Raw genomic sequence first — 13,908 nt, 5'->3', positions numbered from 1 at the left:
AATATATAGTATTTTTATTGTCTTTTTCAGATGCAGCAGTTGTTTTATCATAAATATTTTGCCAAAGATGCTTTTACTGGTAACCTGCATACTTCTGAAGTTCACAAAGCTATTACTCTACACCCTATCAAAAGTATACCCCATTTTCACCGTCTACACTCATATCTAGAAAGTCAAAGAATTGCTTATTTACAACTAAAAACACTCAGGACATTACGGGAGATAAATGAAATGAATCGTTTACTGAAGATACCACTTATAGACGACAGGACAGAAAATACAAAACTGGGCTCAACCCCCGATCTTGTGCGATACATGCCAAATATTTACGATGAGACGATCGCATGGGATTTCTTTACTAAGTCCTTGTACTCATTAAAATACGATACTCCCAAACGAGGATTGGATAAAACGTTACAAGTTGCTTTAGAAGATATAGTACTGCAGGTGATGGAAATGATAAATAGAAACTCTCTTGCTAGAGGCAGAACTATAGATTACCAGGAAATATTATATGGATACAGGCGTATAATTCCAACACACGGTGTAGACTATATATTGGATCTTTTACTTATGTATCGACGTCACAAAGGTAAAAAACGTAATGTTCCAGTCAGAAGACATGCGTACTTACAACAATCGTTTGGTAAAATACAGTTTATTGAAGAATTAACGAATGATGTAATCACAAAACCAGCATCAGATGTACGAAGTGCAAACTCACTAACAAACTTTGCAAATGGTGTATCTAGTGGAGCGTTTGGAAATGTAGCGAGTGTCATGTACAGTAAGCAAACAATACACTTCGTCTTGCCACTGGCAGGAAGATTTGAAACATTGAAGCGATTTATGCAAAACTTTGAAAGAACATGTCTTGTTACAAAAGAAGATGTTAAACTTGTTGTAGTTCTTTTTAAGACTGCTCAAAACGACCAGTCATTGGAGATTATCAAGCTAATATCCCACTACCAAGAGCTGTATCCGAACTCAGAGCTTCGTATTCTTAGCGCTATGGGTGAGTTTGCACGAGGCTTGGCCTTGGAACTTGGAGCCTCTCAATACCCTTCAGATGCATTATTGTTTTTTGTAGATGTTGATATTCACTTCTCATCCGGATTTCTGTATCGATGCCGAAAAAACACAAAGCAGGGAAAACTGATTTACTATCCAGAAGTTTTCAGTCAGTATGAACCACGAGTTGTATACCCACACAAACAGACTCCAGTCACCAATATTCTCATCAATAAACAGACTGGATTTTTCCGTCATTACGGCTTTGGCATAGTGTGTGTGTACAATAGTGATGTAAGTTCTGTGGGAGGAATGGATGCATCCATCGTTGGCTGGGGATTGGAAGATGTAGACCTGTATAATAAATTTGTAATTAGTAATATGACAGTATTCCGTTCCCCTGATGTGGGACTTGTACACATCTATCATCCTGTGATATGTGATGAAGCACTAGAACCAAAGCAATATCAGATGTGTTTAGGATCACGTACATCAACTTATGGTAGTCCAAGTCAGTTATCAAATATCATTCAAAACAGTAAACATAAACACAAGGAAACCAGTAAAACGTGACCGGACTAAAGATGCAGTGTCTCCTATGGTGCTTTTATCATTACCTGCCCTTCATTTCATTGTAAATACAGTATATACATTTTCAATTAATATCAAAATAGCAATATATCCTGTGACTATTTTCATCCATACCAGCTTCAACTTATTAAGTGTATGATAATCATTCCGTTCAATATATTGACATATGTGACATTTCTGTTACACTGTCTGCATTTTTTCTAAAACACTACCAAAGTATAATTCATAATACTCTTTATTTCATGAGTTTCATTTTTAAAGTGTCCTACTTTTATTCAAATTTATTATTTATTTGAAATTGTACATCAGTTACAGCCATACAAGGCTACTACTTTTGGTGAACATTACAACATCTCTTGGCCTTAACAGTGATTTCATATATGCTGAGGCCATTCATTGCTTTTGTTTGAAACTTGCATCAACATTATTACAGTTTTTATTTGTTTATTTTCTAGATGTGTAATGTGACTACATTGGGCTGAATAATTGTTTATACATCAGAACTCTTAACTAAGCCTTGTGCTGCCACCAATGTTTGCTTTATTTTGAGTGTAGCATATTTTACTGTAGTGGTACAGCATAATTTGACAGGCCTTAATAGTAGAAATTGAAATATTTTTTGACAACCGGGAAGTAACACAAAAACTCATTTGTCAAATTATACAAAGCTGTTTTATTTTTTTTGTGCTGAGCTTTATGAGTTTTGATGGCCTTATTTCATATCGCATGATACAAGTTAGATATATCACTGTAAAATACTTTTATTGTCGCTTGCAATTTATTTTCACACTCTATACTGAAAGGGGTATATTCAGTGAAAAATAAATCCAGCGAATATACCGTTTTTCCCCCAATTTTACATTTAAAGTTTTTGACGAGTTGAATGTAAATATAGGAAAAAAGGTATATTTGCTGAATTTTATTTTCACTGAATCATTCCTTCATTGAAAATAGCGAAAATTAATTCCTAGTGAAAGTAAAGTAATTTACCAGCTAGAAGTCTAATAACATACTATACACACATATCGTAACAGCCTGTTGTGGTAACTATACATGTGCTACATATGAGTTGGTTTCCCAAATCTATTTGATATAACATTTCTACCTCCATTCCATGTTTAACCTGAGACTGACATTCAATGTATTCAGCAATATTTTAGGAATACAGATAAGATTTGATTCACTGCCAACTCGTCCCTATATCTAGTATTTCCTTTATTACATTCCATTAGGCAGCAGCTTTATGATGGCATTTTATTATCCCGTTCTGAGGTCAGTGCAGTAACCTGCCACTATGAAATAAAACCAATAATAAATTTGTTACAACATACCGTATTGGCAGTGCATATAAAGTAAAAATTGCATTTATTGTTTATTAAGTCATTAAAATGTTGCTTATTTTGACCATAGCAATACCTCTAGTTTACTTAAGTGCATGCACCACTATGAGAAAATAGGGTAAGCTGTTTGCATTTGATTCAGTGCTGTGACATTGATAATATAGAAACAAATTAAATTGCCCACAGTGTACTTAAATGAATTTAATTAAACTGTTGCTCTAGCTATTCAAAGTAAGGTAACATACAACTTGTATGTAGTTTTCTCGCATATTGGTTAATCTAAGTAGGCATGGTACTGTAATTAATAATAATACATTTCAATGAATGATAGAATTAAATTTCTCCCATTTATTGTTTTTCAGTTTGATAATTATGATTTTAAATATCTAATTCTTATATATTATATATTGTTTTTCAGTTTGATAATTATGATTTTAAATATCTAATTCTTATATATTATATATTGTTTTTCAGTTTGATAATTATGATTTTAAATATCTAATTCTTATATATTATATATTGTTTTTTTGTTACATGAAACCATATAATTGTGAGACAAGATCCAATGCCACACATTTTGTGGAGTATGCTACTTATATGATTACTACTTAATGTCACATTATTACAGAATTATCTCAGTTGTTTCTCAAATAATGATCAGACTCTATAGTGTTTTGTCCTTTAGATTTTATAAATTACATTAACTCTTTAATAACTTTTGACTGTATCCATCAGAAATATATGAAATAAAACAACACACTGCCATTTTTGTTATGTATACATTTTACATAACCTTTTCTTCCATTCCATATCATAATTGTTTTTATGTATTTGCCAGTATTGTGTTTTGGCTAAAATCCTCTTTCCATATTAGGATCCTAAATGTTTGCTGTCTACAGTTTTCTGTTCATTTGTTTTGTTGAATTTTGATGAATTTTGATGAATTTTTAACTGTCCAGTTGTTTCAATCTCCCTTAACTTTGTTTGTTTGCAATGATGTAAATATATATTATGAATAATAAACATTTATGGACTTTATATCAATGAGTTGTTTAATTATCATAGATCAACTTCTCGCTAACGAGAGATTATATAACACGGTTCTTGTACAGATTAGTCATGCTGAGGCTACAGTCTAGTACCTGCTATTCATATATGTTTACATAGCAACTAGACCCATAATGCATTGGAGGCAATAACACTTAGTGAGACAACAAAAATATCCACATGTTAACAGAGAAATTATCTGTTCCAAGGGCTTTGCATTTTTTTTTTCAAATCTGAATACTCTTACTCTTTTAAATCACCTTTTTGGCGAATATTTTTGTCATTTTTCGCAAACAATTATATTTTCCATGACTTGGTGTTAATTTCCAGAAAATTTGAAGAAAGTCTGGTGGTGAAAAGTTGCACCACATTTTGTTTTGTGGGTGTTCATTGCTTAACTTTATCACCGTAAAGTTCTTGTAGGACAGGTGCCTTGTTTGTTTTTTTTGAAGCACTCTCTTTGCAATTTTTTTTCCTAGCCTGACAAACATGTTAGCTATTTGTGTTGACACGATTTTAGTACGTACCGGTAGTCCTAAATGACACTATTGCAAACATTTTGACAAACTGTTCAAAATGCATTTGATCACTCTTACTAGTTCAAAACGTAGTATGCTTTTGAAATGTCCCTGTTCAGATGCTGTCACAAAACGGGGATTTATCAAAAGGCATGTGAAGAAAGTTACATGCATGTTCCTTAAAGTTGCATGGAAAGTTGAAATTGAAAATAAACTGGTATGGAATATTGATCAAAGTTGAATGGAATGTTGGAAAAGTTGCATGAAAGCATAGTTTGGGAGGCTGGTAATTCACAAAGACAGGAATGTTGCATAAAAGTTTGGTAAATTTGCTTTAAAATTTGATAAAATTCCATGGAAAATAGTAATATTCATGGAATGCAAGAAAATGGAATGGAAAGGATCTATTGAAACCCAGGAAAGTCTGTTTAGTTATACATGTACGAGAAGCTGGTAAATGTTACATAAAAAGTGGGAAAAGTTGTATGGAAAGACACTATATCATCAAAATTTGTAATTTGCACCAAAACTCCAAGACTTTCCACTCATTCTCACTTTGCGCTGCTGTTCCACTACTTACTGTAGTTTCACACTTTGCAGCACTACTTTACCCTTTGCTCTCTAGTTTTTCATTTTACACCACTATTCCACTACTTTGTGCTACACTACTCCATTTTGCTCACTAATTCTTCACTTTGAACTAATATTCCACGACTTTGCACTCCAGTTTTACACTTTTCACCACTATTCGGTACTTTGCAATCTAATTCTTCACTTTGCACCACTATTCCACTACTTTGCACTCTAGCTTCACTCTTTGCACCACCACTCCACAACTTTGCACCTATGCTTTGCACTCTAGTTTCCGAATATGCTCCCCTACTCCACCACACTGCAATCTGGTTTCACACTTTGCACCACCAATATACCAATTTGCACTCTAATTCTTCAATTTACAATGCTATTCTGCCATTTTGCATTCTAGTTTCATACTTTGCACCACTAATCCAGCACTTTGCAATCTATACTAAACTGAAATTATTCGTACAAATTAAACAAGCATGAAATGCGGTATGCGGTGGTTGCAGTACCCAGGAGCCACACACGTTTATTACAAGTATCCCCCCTTACATATATAAATATTTATGGAATAATTGATAAATTCCCATCACGAATACATTGACCGCCCAGGTCAGGCGTCATCCATATTAAAAAGAAATAAGAAAAAATACATCGTGAGTTGTTTGCAACCGAGACTGAATACAATAGAACACTCTTCTTACTATATACCCATGAGTACCTGGTTATTTGGCCAATAACCAGTCAGAACAGGTGCAATGGCACCTGAATAATTTACATACGGATAGATAGCAATTGTCTGCTAATCTGCGAAACAATCTATCAATCTATACTTAACTCCAATTATTCGTACAAACTAAACAACAAGCATGAAATGCGGTATGCGGTGGTTGCAGTACCCAGGAGAGCAAAAAATTAGTTATGGTTTTACAAACGTGTATGTTAGACCCCAAGGGACTTTGATACTTCTAGTTTGCTTTGAAGCGAATCACAAATATATCTGTCTTTTGAACTCGTGCTCTTCCACTCTCTGTGTCTGGCAATGCACCTTTCATTAACGTTACTCTTAGCTGCCGCCGTTGCGCCACCAGCACGAAAACTTTGAGTACCGAATTGGGAAATATCGTTAACTAGTGGTTTAATACCTTTCATCATCATGGCAAAGTAGAGGCAAAGTGCGGCAAAGTAGTGACAAAGCCCGGCAAAGTAGTGGCAAAGTACGGCAAAGTACGGCAAAGTAGTGCAAAATATGACAAAGTAGTGGCAAAGTACTGCAAAGTAGTGGCAAAGTACTGCAAAGTAGTGGCAAAGTACTGCAAAGTCGTGGCAAAGTATGGAAAATTGGTGGCACAGTACGGCAAAGTACAGCAAAGTAGTGGCACAGTACGGCAAAGTAGTGGCAAAGTAGTGGCAAAGTACGGCAATGTCGTGGCAATGTAGTGGCAAGTTACAGCAAAGTAGTGACAAATCACGGCAAAGTAGTGTCAAAGTACGGCAAAGTAGTGGCAAAGTACGGCAAAGTAGTGGCAATGTACGACAAAGTAGTGACAAAGTATGACAAAGTAGTGGCAAAGTACTGCAAAATAGTGGCAAAGTACGCCAAAGTAGTGGCAAAGTATGGCAAAGTAGTGGAAAATACAGCAAAGTAGTGGCAAAGTACGTCAAAGTAGTGGCAAAGTGCGGCAAAGAACGGCAAAGTAGTGGCAAAGTACTGCAAAGTAGTGGCAAAGTACGGCGAAGTACGGCAAAGTAGTGGCAAAGTAGAGGCAAAGTACGGCAATGTACGGCAAAGTAGTGGCAAAGAGTGGAAAAGTACGGCAAAGTAGTGGCAAAGTACAGCAACGTAGTGGCAAAGTACGGCAAAGTAGTGCAAAGTATGACAAAGTAGTGGCAAAGTAGTGCAAAGTAGTGACAAAGTATGGCAAAGTATGGCAAAGTAGTGGCAGAATACAGCAAAATACGTCAAAGTAGTGGCAAAGTACGGCAAAATAGTGGCAAAGTACGGCAAAGTAGAGGCAAAGTGCGGCAAAGTAGTGACAAATCAAGGCAAAGGAGTGGCAAAGTAGTGGCAGAGTACGGCAAAGTAGTGCAAAATATGACAAAGTAGTGGCAAAGTACTGCAAAGTAGTGGCAAAGTACGGCAAAATAGAGGCAGAGTAGTGGCAAAGTACGGCAAAGTAGTGGAAAAGTACTGCAAAGTCGTGGCAAAGTATGGCAAATTGGTGGCACAGTACGGCAAAGTACAGCAAAGTAGTGGCACAGTACGGCAAAGTAGTGGCAAAGTTGTGGCAAAGTAGTGGCAAAGTACGGCAATGTCGTGGCAAAGTAGTGGCAAAGTACGGCAAAGTAGTGGCAAAGTACGACAAAGTAGTGACAAAGTATGACAAAGTAGTGGCAAAGTACTGCAAAATAGTGGCAAAGTACGCCAAAGTAATGGCAAAGTATGGCAAAGTAGTGGAAAATGCAGCAAAGTAGTGGCAAAGTACGTCAAAGTAGTGGCAAAGTGCGGCAAAGAACGGCAAAGTAGTGGCAAAGTACTGCAAAGTAGTGGAAAGTACGGCAAAGTAGTGGCAAAGTAGAGGCAAAGTACGGCAATGTACGGCAAAGTAGTGGCAAAGTAGTGGCAAAGAGTGGAAAAGTACGGCAAAGTAGTGGCAAAGTACAGCAACGTAGTGGCAAGTACTGCAAAGTACGGCAAAGTAGAGGCAAAGTGCGGCAAAGTAGTGACAAATCAAGGCAAAGTAGTGTCAAAGTACGGCAAAGTAGTGGCAAAGTACGGCAAAGCAGTGGAAAAGTACGGCAAAGTAGTGCAAAGTATGACAAAGTAGTGGCAAAGTAGTGCAAAGTAGTGACAAAGCATGGCAAAGTATGGCAAAGTAGTCGCAGAATACAACAAAATACGTCAAAGTAGTGGCAAAGTACGGCAAAATAGTGGCAAAGTACGGCAAAGTAGTGGCAAAGTACTACAAAGTAGTGGCAAAGTACGGCAAAATACGGCAAAGTAGTGGCAAAGTACGGCAAAGTAGTGGCAAAGTACGGCAAAGTAGTGGCAAAGTAGTGGAAAAGTACGGCAAAGTACAGCAAAGTAGTGGAAAAGTACGGCAAAGTACAGCAAAGTATTGGCAAAGTACGGCAAAGTAGTGGCAAACTACGGCAAAATAGTGGCAAAGTACGACAAAGTAGTGGCTCAGTACTGCAAGGTAGTGGCAAATTATGGCAAAGTATTGGCAAAGTACGGCAAAGTAGTGGCAAAGTACGGCAAAGTAGTGGCTCAGTACTGCAAAGTAGTGGCAAAGTACGGCAGTGTAGTGGCAAATTGAGGCAAAGTAGTGGCAATGTTAGGTAAAGTATTGCAAAGTTGTGGCAAAGTTCGGCAAAGTAGTGGCAAAGTACGGCAAAGTAGTAGCAAAATACAGCAAAGTAGTGGCAAAGTACGGTAAAGTAGTGGCAAAGTACGGCAAATTAGTGGCAAGTACAGCAAAGTATTGGCAAAATACTGCAAATTAGTGGCAAAGTACGGCAAAATACTTGCAAAGTAGTGGCAAAGTAGGGCAAAGTAGTGGCAAAGTATGGCAAAGTAGAGGCAAAGTACGGCAGAGTAGTGGCAAAGTACGGCAAAGTGATAGCAAAGTAGTGGCAAAGTCCTGCAAATTAGTGGCAAAGTACGGCAATTTAGTGGCAAATTACGGCAAAGTAGTGGCAAAGTACGGCAAAGTAGTGGCAAAGTACTACAAAGTAGTGGCAAAGTACGGCAAAATATGGCAAAGTAGTGGCAAAGTACGACAAAGTAGTGGCAAATTACGGCAAAGTAGTGGCACAGCACGGCAAAGTACGGCAAAGTAGTGGCTAAGTACGGCAAAGTAGTGGCAAAGTGCGGCAAAGTATGGTAAAGTAGTAGAAAATTAGTTGCAAAGTCCGGCAAAGTAGTGGCAAAGTACGGCAAAGTAGTGGCAAAGTAGGGGCAAAGTAGTGGCAAAGTAGTGGCAAAGTACACAAAGTAGTGGCAAAGTACTACAAAGTATTGGCAAAGAGTGGAAAAGTACGGCAAAGTAGTGGCAAAGTACAGCAAAGTAGTGGCAAGTACTGCAAACTACGGCAAAGTAGAGGCAAATTGGAGCAAAGTAGTTACAAATCAAGGCACAGTAGTGTCAAAGTACGGCAAAGTAGTGGCAAAGTACGGCAAAGTAGTGCAAAGTATGCAAAGTAGTGGCAAAGTACTGCAAAGTAGTGACAAAGTATGGCAAATTAGTGACAAAATACAGCAAAATACGTCAAAGTAGTGGCAAAGTACGGCAAAATAGTGGCAAAGTACGGCAAAGTAGTGGCAAAGTACTACAAAGTAGTGGCAAAGTACGGCAAAATACGGCAAAGTAGTGGCAAAGTACGACAAAGTAGTGGCAAAGTACGACAAAGTAGTTGCAAAGTACTGCAAAGTAGTGGCAAAGTACGACAAAGTAATAACACAGTACGGCAAAGTACGGCAAAGTAGTGGCTAAGTACGGCAAAGTAGTGGCAAAGTGCGGCAAAGTATGGCAAAGTAGTAGAAAATTAGTTGCAAAGTCCGGCAAAGTAGTGGCAAAGTACGGCAAAGTATTGGCAAAGTACGGCAAAGTAGTGGCAAAGTACGGCAAAGTATTGGCAAAGTACGGCAAAGTAGTGGCAAAGTACAGCAACGTAGTGGCAAGTACTGCAAAGTACGGCAAAGTAGTGGCAAAGTGCGGCAAAGTAGTGACAAATCAAGGCAAAGTAGTGTCAATGTACGGCAAAGTAGCGGCAAAGTACGGCAAAGTAGTGGCAAAGTACGGCAAAGTAGTGCAAAGTATGACAAAGTAGTGGCAAAGTACTGCAAAGTAGTGACAAAGTAGTGGCAAAGTACGGCAAAGTAGTGCCAAAGTAAGGCAAAATACGGCAAAGTAGTGGCAAAGTACGGCAAAGTAGTGGCAAAGTACGTCAAAAAACGGCAAAGTAGTGGCAAAGTACTGCAAAGTAGTGGCAAAGTACGGCGAAGTACGGCGAAGTACGGCGAAGTACGGCAAAGCAGTGGCAAATACGGCAAAGTATTGGCAAAGTAGTGGAAAGTAGTGGCAAAGTACGGCAAAGTGGTGGCAAAGTGCGGCAAAGTAGTGACACATCACGGGAAAGTAGTGTCAAAGTACGGCAAAGTAGTGGCAAAGTACGGCAAAGTAGTGGCAAAGTACGACAAAGTAGTGACAAATTAAGACAAAGTAGAGGCAAAGTACTGCAAAGTAGCGGCAAAGTACGGCAAATTAGTGGCAAAGTATGGCAAAGTAGTGGCAAAATACATCATAGTAGTGGCAAAGTACGGCAAAATAGTGGCAAAGTACGGTAAAATACGGCAAATTAGTGGAACAATACTGCGAAGTGGTGGCAAAATAGGGCAAAATACGAGAAAGTAGTGGCAAAGTACGTCAAAGTAGTGGCAAAGTGCGGCAAAGAACGGCAAATAGTGGCAAAGTACTGCAAAGTTGTGGCAAAGTACGGCGAAGTACGGCAAAGTAGTGGCACAGTAGAGGCAAAGTACGGCAAAGTACGGCAAAGTACGGCAAAGTAGTGGCAAAGTACTGCAAAGTAGTGGCAAAGTTTGACAAAGTAGTGGCAAAGTAGTGGCTAAGTACGGCAAAGTAGTGGCAAAGTACTGCAAAGTAGTGGCAAAGTACGGCAATGTAGTGGCAAATTGAGGCAAAGTAGTGGCAAAGTTAGGTAAAGTATTGCAAAGTTGTGGCAAAGTGCGGCAAAGTAGTGGCAAAGTACGGCAAAGTAGTATCAAAATACGGCAAAGTAGTGGCAAAATACGGTAAAGTAGTGGCAAAGTACGGTAAAGTAGTGGCAAAGTACGGCAAATTAGTGGCAAGTACAGCAAAGTATTGGCAAAATACTGCAAATTAGTGGCAAAGTACGGCAAAGTACTTGCAAAATAGTGGCAAAGTAGGGCAAAGTAGTGGCAAAGTATGGCAAAGTAGAGGCAAAGTACGGCAGAGTAGTGGCAAAGTACGGCAAAGTGATAGCAAAGTAGTGGCAAAGTCCTGCAAATTAGTGGCAAAGTACTGCAAATTAGTGGCAAAGTACGGCAATGTAGTGGCAAATTACGGCAAAGTAGTGGCAAAGTACGGCAAACTACGGCAAAGTAGTGGCAAAGTACGACAAAGTAGTGGCAAATTACGGCAAAGTTGTTGCAAAGTACTGCAAAGTAGTGGCAAAGTACGACAAAGTAGTGGCAAAGTACGGCAAAGTAGTGGCTAAGTACGGCAAAGTAGTGGCAAAGTGCGGCAAAGTATGGTAAAGTAGTAGAAAATTAGTTGCAAAGTCCGGCAAAGTAGTGGCAAAGTACGGCAAAGTAGTGGCAAAGTAGGGGCAAAGTAGTAGCAAAGTAGTGGCAAAGTACGCAAAGTAGTGGCAAAGTACTGCAAAGTATTGCCAAAGAGTGGAAAAGTACGGCAAAGTAGTGGCAAAGTACAGCAAAGTAGTGGCAAGTACTGCAAAGTACGGCAAAGTAGAGGCAAAGTGTAGCAAAGTAGTGACAAATCAAGGCACAGTAGTGTCAAAGTACGGCAAAGTAGTGGCAAAGTACGGCAAAGTACAGCAAAGTATGCAAAGTAGTGGCAAAGTACTGCAAAGTAGTGACAAAGTATGGCAAATTAGTGACAAAATACAGCAAAATACGTCAAAGTAGTGGCAAAGTACGGCAAAATAGTGGCAAAGTACGGCAAAGTACGGCAAAGTAGTGGCAAAGTACTACAAAGTAGTGGCAAAGTACGGCAAAATACGGCAAAGTAGTGGCAAAGTACGACAAAGTAGTGGCAAAGTACGACAAAGTAGTTGCAAAGTACTGCAAAGTAGTGGCAAAGTACGACAAAGTAGTGGCACAGTACAGCAAAGTACGGCAAAGTAGTGGCTAAGTACGGCAAAGTAGTGGCAAAGTGCGGCAAAGTATGGCAAATTAGTAGAAAATTAGTTGCAAAGTCCGGCAAAGTAGTGGCAAAGTACGGCAAAGTATTGGCAAAGTACGGCAAAGTAGTGGCAAAGTACGGCAAAGTATTGGCAAAGTACGGCAAAGTAGTGGCAAAGTACAGCAACGTAGTGGCAAGTACTGCAAAGTACGGCAAAGTAGTGGCAAAGTGGAGCAAAGTAGTGACAAATCAAGGCACAGTAGTGTCAAAGTACGGCAAAGTAGTGGCAAAGTACGGCAAAGTAGTGCAAAGTATGCAAAGTAGTGGCAAAGTACTGCAAAGTAGTGACAAAGTATGGCAAATTAGTGACAAAATACAGCAAAATACGTGGCAAAGTACGGCAAAATAGTGGCAAAGTACGGCAAAGTACGGCAAAGTAGTGGCAAAGTACGGCAAAATACGGCAAAGTAGTGGCAAAGTACGACAAAGTAGTGGCAAAGTACGACAAAGTAGTTGCAAAGTACTGCAAAGTAGTGGCAAAGTACGACAAAGTAGTGGCACAGTACGGCAAAGTACGGCAAAGTAGTGGCTAAGTACGGCAAAGTAGTGGCAAAGTGCGGCAAAGTATGGCAAAGTAGTAGAAAATTAGTTGCAAAGTCCGGCAAAGTAGTGGCAAAGTATAGCAAAGTATTGGCAAAGTACGACAAAGTAGTGGCAAAGTACGGCAAAGTATTGGCAAAGTACGGCAAAGTAGTGGCAAAGTACAGCAACGTAGTGGCAAGTACTGCAAAGTACGGCAAAGTAGTGGCAAAGTGCTGCAAAGTAGTGACAAATCAAGGCAAAGTAGTGTCAATGTACGGCAAAGTAGCGGCAAAGTATGGCAAAGTAGTGGCAAAGTACGGCAAAGTAGTGCAAAGTATGACAAAGTAGTGGCAAAGTACTGCAAAGTAGTGACAAATTAGTGGCAAAGTACGGCAAAGTAGTGCCAAAGTAAGGCAAAATACGGCAAAGTAGTGGCAAAGTACGGCAAAGTAGTGGCAAAGTACGTCAAAGAACGGCAAAGTAGTGGCAAAGTACTGCAAAGTAGTAGCAAAGTACGGCGAAGTACGGCGAAGTACGGCGAAGTACGGCAAAGCAGTGGCAAATACGGCAAAGTATTGGCAAAGTAGTGGAAAGTAGTGTCAAAGTACGGCAAAGTAGTGGCAAAGTACGGCAAAGTAGTGGCAAAGTATGACAAAGTAAGACAAAGTAAGACAAAGTAGAGGCAAAGAACTGCAAAGTAGCGGCAAAGTACGGCAAATTAGTGGCAAAGTATGGCAAAATAGGGCAAAATACGAGAAAGTAGTGGCAAAGTACGTCAAAGTAGTGGCAAAGTGCAGCAAAGAACGGCAAATAGTGGCACAGTACTGCAAAGTTGTGGCAAAGTACGGCGAAGTACGACAAAGTAGTGGCACAGTAGAGGCAATGTACGGCAAAGTAGTGGCAAAGTAGTGGCAAAGAGTGGAAAAGTACGGCAAAGTAGTGGCAAAGTACAGCAACGTAGTGGCAAGTACTGCAAAGTACGGCAAAGTAGAGGCAAAGTGCGGCAAAGTAGTGACAAATCAAGGCAAAGTAGTGTCAAAGTATGGCAAAGTAGTGGCAAAGTACGGCAAAGTAGTGGCAAAGTACGGCAAAATAGTGCAAAGTATGACAAAGTAGTGGCAAAGTAGTGCAAAGTATGGCAAAGTATGGCAAAGTAGTGGCAGAATACAGCAAAATACGTCAAAGTAGTGGCAAAGTACGGTAAAATAGTGGCAAAGTACGGCAAAGTAGTGGCAAAGTACTACAAAGTAGTGGCAAAGTACGGCAAAATACGGCAAAGTAGTGGCAAAGTACGGCAAAGTAGTGGCAAAGTATGGCAAAATAGTGGCAAGT

The 13,908-nt window shown here is 39.3% G+C and overlaps 1 protein-coding gene across 1 annotated transcript in view; it reads left to right on the top strand.

The window, feature by feature from the left end:
• Nucleotides 1-3,980, top strand: part of LOC100368206 (chondroitin sulfate synthase 1-like) — a 39,689-nt gene extending 35,709 nt beyond the window's left edge. The window contains exon 2 of the mRNA XM_002740479.4: nt 31-3,980. Coding sequence (XP_002740525.2) covers nt 31-1,584 — 1,554 coding nt within the window. The 3' untranslated portion in view covers nt 1,585-3,980. The remainder of the gene's footprint in view (nt 1-30) is intronic.
• Nucleotides 3,981-13,908: the final 9,928 nt, after the last annotated feature.

This window comes from Saccoglossus kowalevskii, chromosome 13, assembly GCF_978046115.1.
Source record: "Saccoglossus kowalevskii chromosome 13, keSacKowa6.1, whole genome shotgun sequence".
Lineage (NCBI taxonomy): Eukaryota > Metazoa > Hemichordata > Enteropneusta > Harrimaniidae > Saccoglossus > Saccoglossus kowalevskii.
Note: the sequence above shows the minus strand (reverse complement) of the source record. Positions and strands in the feature narration are given on the sequence as shown.